This window comes from Mesoplodon densirostris, chromosome 1, assembly GCF_025265405.1.
Source record: "Mesoplodon densirostris isolate mMesDen1 chromosome 1, mMesDen1 primary haplotype, whole genome shotgun sequence".
Classification (NCBI taxonomy): domain Eukaryota; kingdom Metazoa; phylum Chordata; class Mammalia; order Artiodactyla; family Ziphiidae; genus Mesoplodon; species Mesoplodon densirostris.
In genome coordinates, this window is record NC_082661.1 from 217587236 (window position 1) to 217601993 (window position 14758).

Genomic DNA, 14758 nt, shown 5'->3' on the forward strand with positions numbered 1-14758 from the left:
CTTAGTTAGAAGAAGAGATAATACACGTTCACCTACATGAGGCACTTTTATGGCTCTCATAATTGCTGAGAAATGAATCTAGCCACAGGACCCAAATGACAATGATTAATGAAGATAAAACCCTTATCCTCACAACATTTTAAAATAAATAAGACTGGTAACTCTGGAGTTAAATTTGATTAATCAGTATCATCTGTTAACATGATTATTTGGTGCCCTCATATTTTAAGTAAGAACTGTAACAGGCACATCAATGAAATGAAGTCTCACATGTCTTCTCTCTCTCTCTCATTCCACTACCACACTGGCAATGAGACATGGTTAGTTATTTAATTAGAAGAGGGTATTCCCCAAACATTGGAGTTTTCAGATGTTAGGCTTATACTTTTGCCACACAAAGCACTTTTGAATCACTGTTCACTGCTCATAAAAGGTATACTTACATAAGGACAAATATCTGCATATTTGGCATTTTCAAAGCTACAGCTCACTTTCCAAAATAACTTCAATTTAATGTCACAGTAACTAACACTATGTGTAGAAGCCTAGATATGTTTTAAGTACCTGGAGATACTCTTCTGTGTCTTTCAAACCTCATTATATAAACCTAAGGGATCAACTTTTTGGGGGGCAGGAATACTCAAAGTGAGAAACCACATTAAAACTTCAACCCCAAACTCGTTTTTAATTATAAAATTATAACAATATTTTCTAACATTTTGTTTACAAAGCATCCAAATATTTGCCACAGAGTATATTGGGTTGGCCAAAAAGTTCCTTCAGGTTTTTCTGTAAGATGTTACGGAAAACCCAAAGGAACTTTGTGGCCAACCCAATATGTTTTGGGTTATCATGAAAAGGCAGAAATTCTTCTGAGAGTTCTAATCAGGTAGAGAAGAGGAAAAAAAAAAAGCTACTATTTTTGATCTTGTTAGCTCATAAAATTATTACTATAAAGTTTTTTAAATTAAAATCTCCACAAATTTAGAGATTATAAATATTTAAAATAAGAGAAACTATAAATTTTTAAATTATTGGACTTCTTTTTAAAAACTAGAAAAAAGGAGACAGTAGATCTATTAATATTGCTCAAGGCAAACTTATGGTACTTCAAAAAAGTCACATAAAACACAGTACTGAGTTTCTGTGAGTTTCTGTCCTAGTTTAAACATCCTTGGGCTAAGTGAGTGATACCGGAACAATATCCAAGGTCTCAGATTCATGGAGCTCTCTTCCACAAATATATAAGCAGTAACAAAACCAAATAAAATCTGAAATCAAAGAAGAGCCCATACATTGCTCTAAGGAGCTAAGTTAAGAAAGAAAAAGAATGAGAAATTTGGGGCTCTGTAACGGCAGACCAGACAATCCAAAAATAAAAGCAGAATGAAAATACTGTAAGAGAAAGATGTGTCTTAACTCTAAATAACATAAAAGCTCCACAAATGTCTAGTTTTATCTTAAATTCTTCTAGAAAACAACATTTATACCAAGCATAAGGGAATTCCCTCACTGTCCAGTGGTTAGGACTCAGTGTTCTCACTGCCAGGGCCCCGAGTTACATCCCCGGTCGGGGAACTAAGATCCTGAAAGCTGCGTAGCTCGACCAAAAAAAATAAAAAACAAAACAAAACACCAAACATGAAAAAAATAGCAATAACCATTAAACAAATAGAAGTAATTAAATGTGACACTTTCAAAATATATATTACCTAGATTATCCATGTTGTTCTAAATTATGATGCTGAAACTTTCTATTGCAAATATAATTTGAATATATGAAAGTCCTGGTGAATTTGCTTTGCCTTCAAGTCAACCTATTTTTTCTATACAGTAAGTCCCCTACATATGAACCTTCAAGCTGAGAACTTTTCAAAGATGCGAACATGCATTCGCATGTCCAATCACATAAGTTATTCACATGCTTGGTGTACACTGTCACGTGCATGCATCCTCTACAAGTGGTTGTGCTTTTGTGTACTTTACTGTATAGAGTACAGTAGTACAATATCCTTATTTCAAGCCCAGGATGCCCGGAAGCAAGCATAAAAGCAGCGGTGATGTAGCTGGTACTACTGTACTTTACAAGGTACCATACTGTAAAAGTAAAAATGTTTTCTTTATTTTTTGTTTGTTCATTTTTTAATGTACTATTTGTGTGAAAAGTATTATAAACCTATTATACTACAGTACTATATAGCCTATTATGTTAGTCGGGTACCTCGGCTAACTTTGTTGGACTTGACGACTGCACTCTTGGAACAGAACTCGGTATATAGGAGACATACTCTATTTTTTTGTGTTGTTTTATCATGTATTGAATTATGCTCGTTAGACACACTTGTGTCTTTTTTTTTTTTAAGAAAAACAATCCACATTTGCATAAAGGGCTGGTTTTCTCAAAACCATTATCTGAAAACATGGAACTTGCATTTTTTTTTCATAAAAGTTTACGGATTTATGCAAAGTTATCTTTCAATATTCATTGTAAAGATAGAAAGTCAAGAGTGGAGGTTGTAGCCAGGACTTAACAGGCTCTGATTTAAAATGGCATTTTTAGAACTGGTGTTAGGTTAATTTTCCCAGATTGTGCAGAAAGGAAGAAATGTGGCTATGAAAAGAGAGAGCTTCCCACAGGCTGTTCAAAGAACCACATCATATCCCAGGAGTTTACAGTACTCTGGAGCATCTCTTCAGACAGCTCCATTTGTTGCTTTGGGGGAAGCAGTGTCTGCAGCAATCCCTCGACTCCGAGTTCAAAATTATTGACCTTTAATTTCTTTAACTTCTAGATGTCTTTGCCCATGGTTTACAGAGTTGGAAGCCAAAGAATTCTGCTCTACATACTTTAGATGTATTAATTCATTCAACCCTAGTATGACTTACAGTATATCTTATCCTCATTTTATATCTGAGGAAACTGAGGCACGGAGATGCTAAATAACTCACCAATGGCCACACAGCTAGGAGGTGGTGGAGGCGGCAGTAACCACTAAACTACCAGGGAGGATGGGCACACACCACCAACAGTCTCTAACAGTCTCCCCAAAGCCAGACCGATTATATATTAAACCTAAGTAAGATTTAATAAGACAGTTACAATGCAGACTCAGCTTTAAGAACAACCCACTTCCAACCAAACTGCCACCCTTAAGTTTCTCTGCACAGAAATCATGGAACTCCTGACACCATTCACACTACAACCCTAGCTAGTCCTATATTGACTAACATTGGATGCTTAAATCCAGAAGATACTATACCTATTCCCACTGTTATATTTCAGAAAGTAAATTATAATTATATGCTTGTAAGTCAGTCTTCCTCGAAGGGTGAACTGTCTCCTCAACTCTGTGTCCCTAACACATAGCATACAGTGTGGGGCATAATAAATGCACAATAATTGTTCAGAACTTTACTTCTGATAGCATATACTATCCAAATGAGCTAATGGATTTCTAATTCGTGGGGACGTGAACAGGTTTGTTTTTAGCCGCCACAAACGACAAAGTCAAACTAAAAAAGATATAGGCTAAAAGAGCAAGGGAAGAGCACTGCCTCAGTCCCCACCCCACAAGCGTCCCCATTATCTCCCTGAAGTGGCTGCAGCCTGTAATTTTAATGTTTCTTCTCAGAGTGACTCCCTCTGCTGCTCCAGCAAAGCCATGACCTAAATCAGAAAAGTGCTAAACGCAGTTAAGGCACTCTGGCTATTTGCACTAATTGGAGAACCCAGCATACATTAGAGAACAGTTATTTTTTAGTCTCAACAATAATTCTAAGCAAGCTAAGAGTTTGTTTAGGAGAGCTCGGTGCCTCCTTCAGGTCCTTAGGGGGGGGTTGCTCAAAAAAGGATCAGTATGTATTCTGATCAGGACAACCACACTACAATGGGAGATGCTCTAGGACCCTGTCTTGTTGAATTTGGAATCCCCAGTATCCAGAACACAGAAGGCCAGGAAGTCAATAAATGTTAACAATTTAATGGTTCCTCATTCTCTGCAAGTACTTGAAAAGTTTGCTCTCTGAAGCCTTTTAAGTATTCCCTAAGCTAGAATACATGAAATTATTGTTCTAATCAAAGGTAAACTAGCCTACTTTCCCTTACTGCAAATTCCAAACGTGAATTTATGAATTTACTCTGCTCCTAAAATAGAAAAATATATGGTATACTCGTCATGAAATTTAACCTTTCATGCCAATTGTCTATTTGTACCACACCAATATGCATAATGTATGAAAGTAATTTTTACTCTTTTCTCAGAAGAAGTATATTGTTTTAAAAACATTACAAATTATCTTACAATAATAGAGAATTATCCCAATATAATTAGAATCTTCAGTAATTTCCTGTTCTGAGTTTGGTGGTGTTAACACTCATAACACTAGTTGGTGCTAGATAAGCGGAATATCAATGCTGTGTAAATCCAGAAATAAAATGCATTTATAAAACAGGAGGGCACTAATTCTGAAGCAAACTGATCAAGTGCACGTGCGTGCACACACATACACCCACCCGCACACACACACACACACACACACACACGTTGCCTTTTCCTGGTAAAATCTTTCATTCTTGAAAGTCAGAAACACCACAAATTCCCTGGAGCTAGGAGTTCCCAGCAGTCCCGAACGAAACAATTAGAACATAGCCAGAAAGGAGAAAGCTGTTGCCTAAAGTCTAGAGAATCTCCCAAGGACCTGTTTAAAATAACTGCTGTCTTTCTTCAAACCACAGTTACAAAATGAAGTACACTCACAAATAACACCCATTCTGCTTTTTTATCTTAAACATCTGTTATTTTCTTGACTCTCTCTGAAGAGACACATATTTCCTAAAACTTCAAATTTTCTAGTATCTTTCCAACAACAGAATAAAAACCTTTTCCACAGTGTAAAGTGCTTAAATTAACTTTCTCATCTTAACTGCATACATACTTCCATCCATAAAAAATAGTTTATTCCCATCTTTAAGTCCTCAGCATAAGGAAATCATACCTTGAGGGAGCAACAGCATCTTTGATTTACCTAGTGATCTAGTCCAAAGAGAGAGGAGAAAGGAGAAGACATTAGAAGGAAAGGAAGGTCTGACTATCAGAGAATTATAGGAGTGTGACTCTGAGAAGAAAGTGTATGTATGAGTAGTTCAATAGTAAACAGGCTAGGGGTATGGAATAGAGTGATAGTGATAGAAGCTGAAAGTAGGGTTTGGTGCTTTCTATATTTTTGATACCTAACACACAGCACAGGAATAGCTGGTATCCTGCAACATGGAGGAAAACAAAGATTAAAGTGGTGGAATAGTGTCTCTCAAAGACCACAGACTCAAACATAAATAGTTTGCTCACCAGGAACTGAAAGAAAATAAATATACTAAACGGAGAAGAACAGCAGTGAAATGCACACACCCAAAAGAATGCATTTAATTTTTCCACTTAAGATCAGAAGAGTAGGTTCAATCCTCAATCTCTGCCTTGCCTGGTCTATAAGATGAAAAAAGTGTAAGTGGCAAACGCTCAGTCTGTCCTGACCGTTTTTTCTTTTCATCCCTTCTCCCTTCTTCTTTCAATATTAATCCACTCACAATCTCCTGTTTGATTATCTTTATTGATCCTTTTTCCTACCCAGTCTTTTTAATTTGGCTGTAAGAAGCTCTCGGCAGGGATCCTACGTCTCCTATTTGGCATCTTTGGGGACTTTAACTTGTCCTTTCCCCAAACAGTTCTCTCACCGCCTGGTCCCCCTCCCACTCGCACCCTATAGCTTAGTCCTTTGTGCGCCCCATAACAGCAGGCGAATTCCACAGGGAGTCTTGCGGTTGATTCCACAACAATTCATCAGGTTGCTCCCTTCAACTTCCAAACACCCCCTCTAAGCACCCTCAGCAGCCGTCCTGAGAACTTCTCCCAATTTCAAGAAACCTGCAATAAGTTTATGATTCTCAGGGGAGACTCCTTTGTAAAACGGACAGGCAGATGAGCTTTAGACATATGACTGAGAAAAACCAGGGTCGAACCTCGGGGATGGGAGGCATCTGGCAAGAAGGGAAGGAAGGATTTATGAGCGTGGCTACTTAGCGAGGCAGCAGGACAATTTACTCCCGAAGTAGCTGTGGCTAATCCGCAGAGCCTCGCTGATCACTTACCTCCCGACCCGGAACACACTAGCCTACGCTCAGCGCCCCCCTCCGCCTCCAACGCCCTGGTCCCCAGCGCCTCCGCAGATCTGAGGGGGATGCTGTCGGTAACCTCCGGAGCGTCTGAGCATCTCCGGGGAGTCGAGGCTATCGCCGCACCTCCTCTGCTTTCCAAGTTTGGAGCGAGTGTAACCGAGAGGATGGGATGCCTGGATTACCTCCGAACACTGCAGAAGCTTCCTCCATCCCCCGCCCCCCCATCCCAAGGAAGAGCTGAGCTCCCTCCCCTGAGCCAGCGACCGCCACAAAACTGGGCGGTAAGACCCAGGTGGGCCCTCGGCTTGTCCAGAAGGTGGCGGGGGCGCTGGGGGCACAGACGACCCGAGAGAGACCCCGGAGAGGGGCGCCTGGGCTCCTTCCTCGCAGTCTCCCTTCCACTCAGCTTCCCAGGCTCGGAAGGCTGGGATTTGCCTCTATCACCTCACCCTCGGGGGGCGAGAAGGAAACTAGGCAACCAGCCCCCGGGCCTCCCCTGCTCCCTTACCCACCCGCAACTCCTGGCCGAGCTTCTCCCCCATCCCGGTTTTGCCCAGAGCCCCGGACACTTATTTTCAAGCTCAGACGCATCAAATTAAAATGTCAGAGTTATAAAGTGGCCGGTTACCCCGGGGAGTTTCGGCTTTGGTTTGAACAACCAGTCCGTTTCCTCTAGAGCCGGGGAGGGAGGTGGGGGGAGTAGGGGGGTTACGTTTCTCCGTCGCCGGCTGGGAGGGAGAGCCGGAGAGGAGAGGGTAGGATGGCGGAGGAGGCGCGCACGCTCCGGGGCCTGCTGCGGGCTGCGGCGCGCGGGTCCGGGGGCGCCGCGAGTCTCCGCAGCGCCCCGAGCAGCAGCCGAGGGCCACCGGCGCCAGCGGGTCCTCGGCCGCCACGGACACGTTTCCGTAGCGGAGCGCCCTTCGGCGTGTGGCGCTCAGAGACTCAGCGAGGATCCGGCAACCCCCGACGTGGCACAGCGCGGGGAGACTCTGCGCGTCACGGGGCCTCTACTGCAGGCCACGCAGCCACCCGCGCCCAGAGTCTCTCCAAACCTCGCTGTGCGCAAGGTACAACAACGTGTGAGCGTGCAGCAGAAAGTGCAAGAGACACGCAAGAGACACATGCCCGGAGACAGACGTGGGTCCGACACCCCGCGCGTCCGGGCCCATCCATGCCCATCTCGGAAGACAGATTCAAAATCATCCTAACCAAAGCTTCTTGACTAGTTGGGAAAGTAGAATTTAAAGTGGTTTCCAGTTGAGGGAGACGAGGCGGGTTAAGGAAGCCAGGGGAAGTGGGGAGGAGGAGAGGAAGAAGCGAAGGGAGGTGGCGCGGAGCTCGGCGGATCCCCTTACCTTGAGCGGCCGAGCCGGTGCCGCTGGCGCTGAGCAGGGCCAGGGCAGGTAGCACGAGCATCTGCAGCACGTATCCCAGCCCCAGTCCGCAGCGGGCCGCTGTCGCCCGCAGACCTTTCCTCATCGTCGACAGAGGTGCGCCGGGGGGAGGCACACACGGAGGAGCGCCGACAGCGGAGAGCCCCACCGGGCAGCAGCGGAATCCGTGCACCGCGAAGCTGTCTGAAGGAGTAACGACGGCCGAGCGCCACACTCCACTTTCTCCAAGGGCAGGGGCCAAAAGGGGGTGGAGAGGAGGCGCTGAGGAGGAGTTTGGAGGTCCCGCTTTCGCTGTGCCTGCTAACAGGCGGCTCCGTGAGCGGCGGCTCTGCCCCCACTTGGGAAGTCCGGGAAGGCGCAGGGCGGCCACCTCGCCGCTCCCCTCAGCAGCGGGAGCAGCCGCAGCTCCGCCGCGCGCCGAGCCCGGACTGTTCCCCGGGTCCCCTCGCCTGTGCCGAACACACACAGGCACGCGGGGCGGGGGGCGGGCGGAGGGAGAGGAAGAGCGAGCAAGAGGAGGAGGGAGCGGAGAGAGGGAGTTGTGCCCAGTGAGGCGCTCCCGTCTCCAGTCTCGGGGTTCTCACGCGGGCGGAGAGACTTCCCGGCTGCGGCTGCGGCTGCTGGGTGGCCGAAGAGGGTCACCTAGTAGTGCGGGGCGCACGGGCGCGCCGAGGGGCTCGCCCAGGAGGCGTGGAGGGCCCAGCCCAACACCGCTGGGACGTAAGAGGCGGCGGGAGCGCGCCCGCCCGCCCGCATTAGGGAAGCGAGGACTGCGGGAGCGGCGTGCCCGGAGCCGGAGGTGGAGAGCGGCTGTTGGTTTCTCTGAGGAAGCTGAGGCGAGAGCGACCTGAGGAACGAAGCGTATTGGGAGCGTGGGAGCGCGCCGGCCTCACGCCGTGCGCCAGATCCGGACTTCGAGAGCGCAGCGGGCGCGCCCCGAGCCCCTTGGCTGTGTCCAGTGGAGCTCAGTCTGCCTCCTCCCAACTCCTCCACGGCGCCGCCAGAGCCTGAGCCAGACTCCCCGGGACTGGACCCGCTCTACGACTTCGGGTCTTGCGGTTGATTAGGCGGGGGTGGGGGTGGGGTCTGTTGGGGGTGTCGGGCTCGAGCTGAGGTCCTGCGGGGCCGGGAGGAAGGCATAAAGCTTTTGCAGAGCCCCAGCCCGCGGCAGTCTTGGAGTGGTCAGCGCCACTCAGACTGCTTTATGCTCTGGGTGCCTATGACTCCTCTGTAGTGCAACAGAAACCAAAAGCTCAAGGAAAACTCATTCTTCAACAGAGCTTTATTTTCGTGCACCTTGGTGGCTGGCAACGTTGAGTATGTAGAGTGGTCAGATGATACCGGAGAAACTCCCAGAAACAATGCACAACAAAATTTGTAGCTACTCACTTAAAGTGATGGTGGAACCTGTGACATGTTTTCCAGATTCCTAACGGTGTGTGTGTAAGGACTCAAACTGCAGTGCGTTTTTATTATTTTTCCTCAGGAAAGAATTGCCTGGGTAGCTAAGTTGTGGATCCCTGTTGTAATGGTGAAGGGGAAATGTAAGAACCGGTGGATAAAATAAGGAAAGGCTGGACAAAAGGAAAGTGGATGGATGGAAAGTCCAATACACATTGGCACACTGACCTTCCAGGAAGAAGAAAACCACTTCCCAAGATTATTACATTTCTAAACTAATATTAAATAATATATCAGAGAAATTTTAAGCTCTTGGTGCCAAGGGGGAAATGTGTAAACACACACACAGGCAGGAAGCTTGTGGTCTCATCTTGGCTGTGGTCCTAACTCATTCTGTTAACCTGGACAGGTCAGGTGAACTGCATGTCTCAGCTTCTCCATCTGTGAAATGTTTTTTTAGATAGTTTCAAAGTTAACCTCCATCTAAACCTCTAGCCAATAAGACCTGTCTTGGATGAGTCTGGTAGATCTGAAAAGGTCATTCTTGGCAAAGACATTGACAAATCTGGCCACTTCTTATTTCTGCGGAGGCACAGCCTGCCCTGCTAAAATCACTTCTCCCTCTTCAGCTTCGCTACACCAAGATACCAAGATATTTTGGTAAGAAGATCAGAAGTTCCTGTGTCAGACTGTCTGAGCTTAATTCTTAGCATTTCGTATTACTAGCTGACTGACATTGAAAAATAAAGCTTCAGTTTCTTAATCTGTAAGATGGGTCTATTTGCAGTAGCTATCTTCTAGGTTTTTATGAGAGATAAATGAGTTAAACATACGTGAAGTGCCTGACACATAAAATTGTTAGCTGCTGTTCTTATTTTTGAGGAAAGATTCCCATCACCTGCATGCTAGCTAGACCAGTGCTGTCCAACAGAACATTCTGCAATGAGAAACATTTGTATCTATGCTTTCCAAAATGGTAGTCATTAGACACATGTGGCTATTGAGCACTTGGAATGTGACTAGTGTGAATTGGGAATTTTTATGTAATTAATTAATTTTAATTGCCACATGGCTAGGGGCTATCATGTTGGACAGTGCAGCTCGGCCACTTATAACATGTCATTTATTTTGAGGATGGCATCAATAGAAAGGGTTCTGTTTATATTTCATACCTGTCTTTACAATTTTTTCCAAGAAGGACAGCAGCTTAAATACTAAGAAACCCTCACATATACTCACTCTATTAACATCTAAAATTTGTTTATTCATTTGCAATTTTATTGGTTATTTTTTCCAACTAGAATTTAAGTCTTTAAGGCAGAGTCTTTGCCTTGTTCACCATTTCAGCCCCAGCTCTAAACACAGAACCTAATGTAGAGTTAGTGCTCAGTCAGTATTGGTTGATTGATTGCCAGAAAGGCTCAATAGAGAAGAATCCTCAAAGTCTAGTTAGTTAAATAGAATTAAATTGTTACATAATTCTATTTGGGTTATTGAAGTGCCCAATGACAAAAACTGCATAAAATTAATGCTTTGAAAGAAAGAGTAAGAGACAAGGGGTTTCAGTTCAATACTGAAATTCAGTCTATAGAGAGCAGGAGAATGGTTTGAGAAATGGTATGTAGAGATGAGGTGGGAAAGAGAGGGAAGAGTTAGTGCACAAGAACAAGGACAGGAAAAGTACCAGCAAATCAATCAGCTTTACCAAACAGGTGACTTTTCTGAAATCTAATTGCAGATGGAACTTGCCTTGTGTATCAACAGCCTGCCTAGTTTTTTCTTTATGGAAGAGAGAATGCAGTGTTCCATAGGCCTCTGAGCTAGAACTGCTAACTTACCTCACTTAGATCTGGGCTCAGGTGTCACTACTTAGCGATTCCTTCTCTGACCAATTTACCTAAAATAGCACCTACCATATCACCCTCAACTGCATATACCTGCTCTGATTTTCCATATAGTACTTATTTTATAAAACATATATGCTTATGTTCAAGTATACATAGATGTATGTATGTATATGTATATGTATGTGTATAGGTATATGTATATCTGTTGAATACTCTCCAAAAGAATGTATGCTTCTCAAGGGGAGGAGTTTTTTTCTTAACACTTTCGCTGGTCTATACCCAGAACCTAGAAAACTGCCTGGCTCATAATAGTTGGTCAATAAACATTTCTTGAACATTGAATGGATGAATGAGAGCCAATGGATCTTAAAACTAAGTCCTTGATTAAAACTTCTTTTATTTCCCCCAAGACAAATTTTCAAATTATGAATAAGGTTTTCTAGTCATTGGCTAAAATCATATTGGGGCAAATTTTAACAAAAATGAATTTAACTATGACTTTTTCAAGATTGGAATACTGCAGGTGTTTAAGGAACAGACATGAAATTCATCTCATTTTGAAAAATAAAAAGCTTCATTTAAATCCGTGTACAAGGGCTTCCTTTTTCTCGGCTGCAGTGAGTGGAGAATTAGCTCTGGGATAATAAACACGAGTGACAGGTGCTAATGGGAATTAAACATGCAAATCCCTGCATATCCCTCCAGAAATCTACACCTAGAAAAGTATGCTATTTAGCATGTAGGCTGCTTAGGTATAGTATTATTTACTCTAAACTAGTATGGAAAAAGTTTCCAGCTTAAGGCTTAAGACATAAAAAACAGTGAAAATGTATTTTAATTATAGAAATATTTTCTTTCATTTTATCTCATATGTTTGATTCCCCATTTTTTGTCTTTATATATTTTTAAAAATAAATCATATCAGAGATATTATTAACTGGCAACACATAAGAAGGAGGATTTTAGTGAATATAAAGAGGATAGTGATGAGGAAACTCACTTAGGAGTTGGGGGTTCATAAGCCTCAGGTAAAATTACTGAGAGACATCAACTGAGGAGAGCCAGATGGTCCAGATTCAATTGATTCAATGCCCATTCTCTGCCTCAGCCCACAGAAGGAAATTTGGCCTGCCATAAACCCATACACTCTGGGGCTTTATGCTTTATATTAATTGTATTAGACAAGACCCTTTAGGTTGCAAGTGAAGGAAACCCAACTCAAACCACCTTAAGCAAAAAAGATAATTTATTGCTGTACATAACTCAAAAGACATAGATAAAAATATCTACGTTAATAATGGCTAGTGTTTATTGGTCACATACTGTGTGTCAGGCACTGTGCTAGGCTTTTTACGTGTCCTATCTCATTTAATCCTCAAAATGAAGATTAAAGTACTATTATTATCTCCATTTTATACATGAGGAAACAGAGAGCTTAAGTAACTTTGCCCAATCTGATTTCAGGGATCATGTTCTAGATCCAAGAACTTAAATACCACCACTCACAGGACTTAGTCCCTCCCCAGTTCCCCCTAGTCTCTTAGTTCTGCTCTCCTCTGTTTTCACAAACCCATGGTGTCCACACTGGGATGTCTGGCAGCTCCAGGTGTATAGTGTCTTTAGCATTATCAGTCTCAGCAAAAAGAGCACTCTCATTCCCATCTAGCAGACAAAATACCAGAATCATGACCCTGGCCTATCTTGGGACACATACCCAAACCTGAGCCCATCACCGTGGCCAAGTGATTAGAATATACTGAGTGGCAAGGCCTGGATCATGTGCCAATTTTTGGGACCTGGAAACTTGGATTGACAGCAGGGAGAAGGGGTTCCCCAAGAGGAAAATCAATATACTGAGAAGGAATAATTAATATGAAAGAACAGATGCCAAGAAAATGGATGTAGGGCAGACAAAATAACTATGCCTATTCTGTGGTGTGGAAGGGGAGGATGCGTTCTTCTCCAAGCTTGAGTTTTGTGCCATAACACATCACTGCACCAAATGAAGAGCTGAAGGACAGCTCCTAGTAGATTGCTTTTTCCATTAATTGGGAAAATTGAGTACTATTCAATTCAGTTCCATTTGGTTCAAAGCAATTCAATTAAGTTCAAGTCAACTCAATTCAATTCAATTCAGAAAACTTTCACTCAGCCCCTGTTACATTGAGGCTCCATTCCAGGGTCCCTGGCAAAGAATACTCATCAGTAAGTGTCCTTGTGCACCAAGGGTTTACAGTCTAACAGATAATATAGATGAATAAACAAAAGGATTTCACATAAATACAAAAATAAGGTGGAAATATAAAGATATGAGAAAATCTTAACTAGGGGAATCTGAGAAGAAAATTACCCAGAAGGAAGACTTAAGCACTTGTGTATCAGTAGTGATAAGCTTAACACAAAAGGTGTATTCATCTCAAACAATAAGAAATCTGGGAGTGGGCACTTCAGGGCCACTTTGGACTGAAAGCAGCTCAGTTATGCTCTTTTCATGGCTTGGCTCCGTGTTCCACAATGTGTGACTTACATTCTCACAGGTTCTTGATGGCTTTTCCTCCTCCAGGCATCATGGTCCACTTCCCAGGCAGGAAGAAGAAGGAACAACAGGCCCTAGGGGATACAGCCAGTATAGCTGCCTTCCAAATCAGATTTCTGGAACTTCTCAGCCCAAGAAGTTTGCATTTTCTCAATGGCCTGTCAAATGAACCTCCTAGACCAGTCATGTGTAGTGAATAAGGAAAAGGGTGCTGTGAATGCTGGCTGGATCATCTATGTTGGAGACAATTCTATTGGAGAGAAAGGACAAGAGGAAGGCACAAAGAGAAAAACATGAAGACAGAAGATGACAGTTTATTTAGAGAATTGTAAGTAGATGGAAAGTCATTCTTCTGTTTTTAGTTGAGTAAAAGGGAGGAAGTATTTTCTATCATACTGGGAAATAAAAGGATGAAACAGACTGTATTCTTCAGTCCACTAGAGAGTATTTTTGAAAATTTAGGAGGTGTGTAGCCCTGAGATAGCATCTTCTCCTCAAGGACTTTATAATTGAGGTGTAGAGATAATATTTACAAAAAAGAAGAAATAAAACAAAAAAAGGAAAGATAACACAAAAGATTGAGAAGAGGGAAAGGAGAGAGAGAAAGGAGGAAGTAATGATGCAAGGAACAAAGGAAGGAAGAAAGGCAAAAGGAAAAGTAGAAAGAGAATAAAAACAAGAAATAAAGGAAGAGAAAGAAATTCCAGGGTGATTTCTGCATTTGTGTAGCAGGCTGTAATTACTATAAGAGGGAGAAAACAATGAAAGACCCAATAAAAATTAGAAGAAAACTAATAGAATATGTAATTTAGAATATTACTGGGGATAGATATTATAACTTCTTGCTGACTAGAGCCCTTCAAATACTTCATTTTATTTTAAATTTATCTGCCAAACTGGACCACAGTTGTTTTTTTTCATGTTACAGATTGAAGAAATAAGATACTTTATGGCATAGTGGGAAGATTCTGAATCAGGAAATATAGATTTAAGTCTCCATTTATCTAAGTTATTTGCTCAGATATTCCTGAAACTTCTTTGCACTTTAATTTCTTTGTTATAAAAAACAGAAACAATATGAACACATAAAGTGCCCTGAAGATGAAATGTGTGTGAAGGTGCTTTGTAATGTGTCTGTACTTAGGACATTATTATGATATGTTCTGTATTGTCCATAGTACTTAATTTGCATAATCATCTAGGGAATAACATCAGTGATGTGGCTCTCCATACATGAATTATACCTTCTAAGTGTAACCTTGGGGCTATTCTCAGTATCTTCCTCACTTTTTCCCACATCACCTATTCCATTACTAAAATCCAGTTTTACTCCTGATAGGTCTTGGAGACCTATCCCATTATCTACAATGCCACAGCCACACAATATATTGGCATGTTTTCAGTGGTCTCT

The 14758-nt window shown here is 42.9% G+C and overlaps 1 protein-coding gene across 2 annotated transcripts in view; it reads right to left on the reverse strand.

Moving 5' to 3' along the window:
• UNC5C (unc-5 netrin receptor C) overlaps window positions 1-8529 on the reverse strand; it is a 406146-nt gene extending 397617 nt beyond the window's left edge. The window contains exon 1 of one of the 2 annotated variants that reach the window (XM_060115244.1): window positions 7525-8529. In XM_060115244.1, coding sequence (XP_059971227.1) covers window positions 7525-7648 — 124 coding nt within the window. In that variant the 5' untranslated portion in view covers window positions 7649-8529. The remainder of the gene's footprint in view (window positions 1-7524) is intronic. The other variant, XM_060115238.1, reaches the window with a different exon arrangement.
• Between the last annotated feature and the right edge of the window lie 6229 nt (window positions 8530-14758).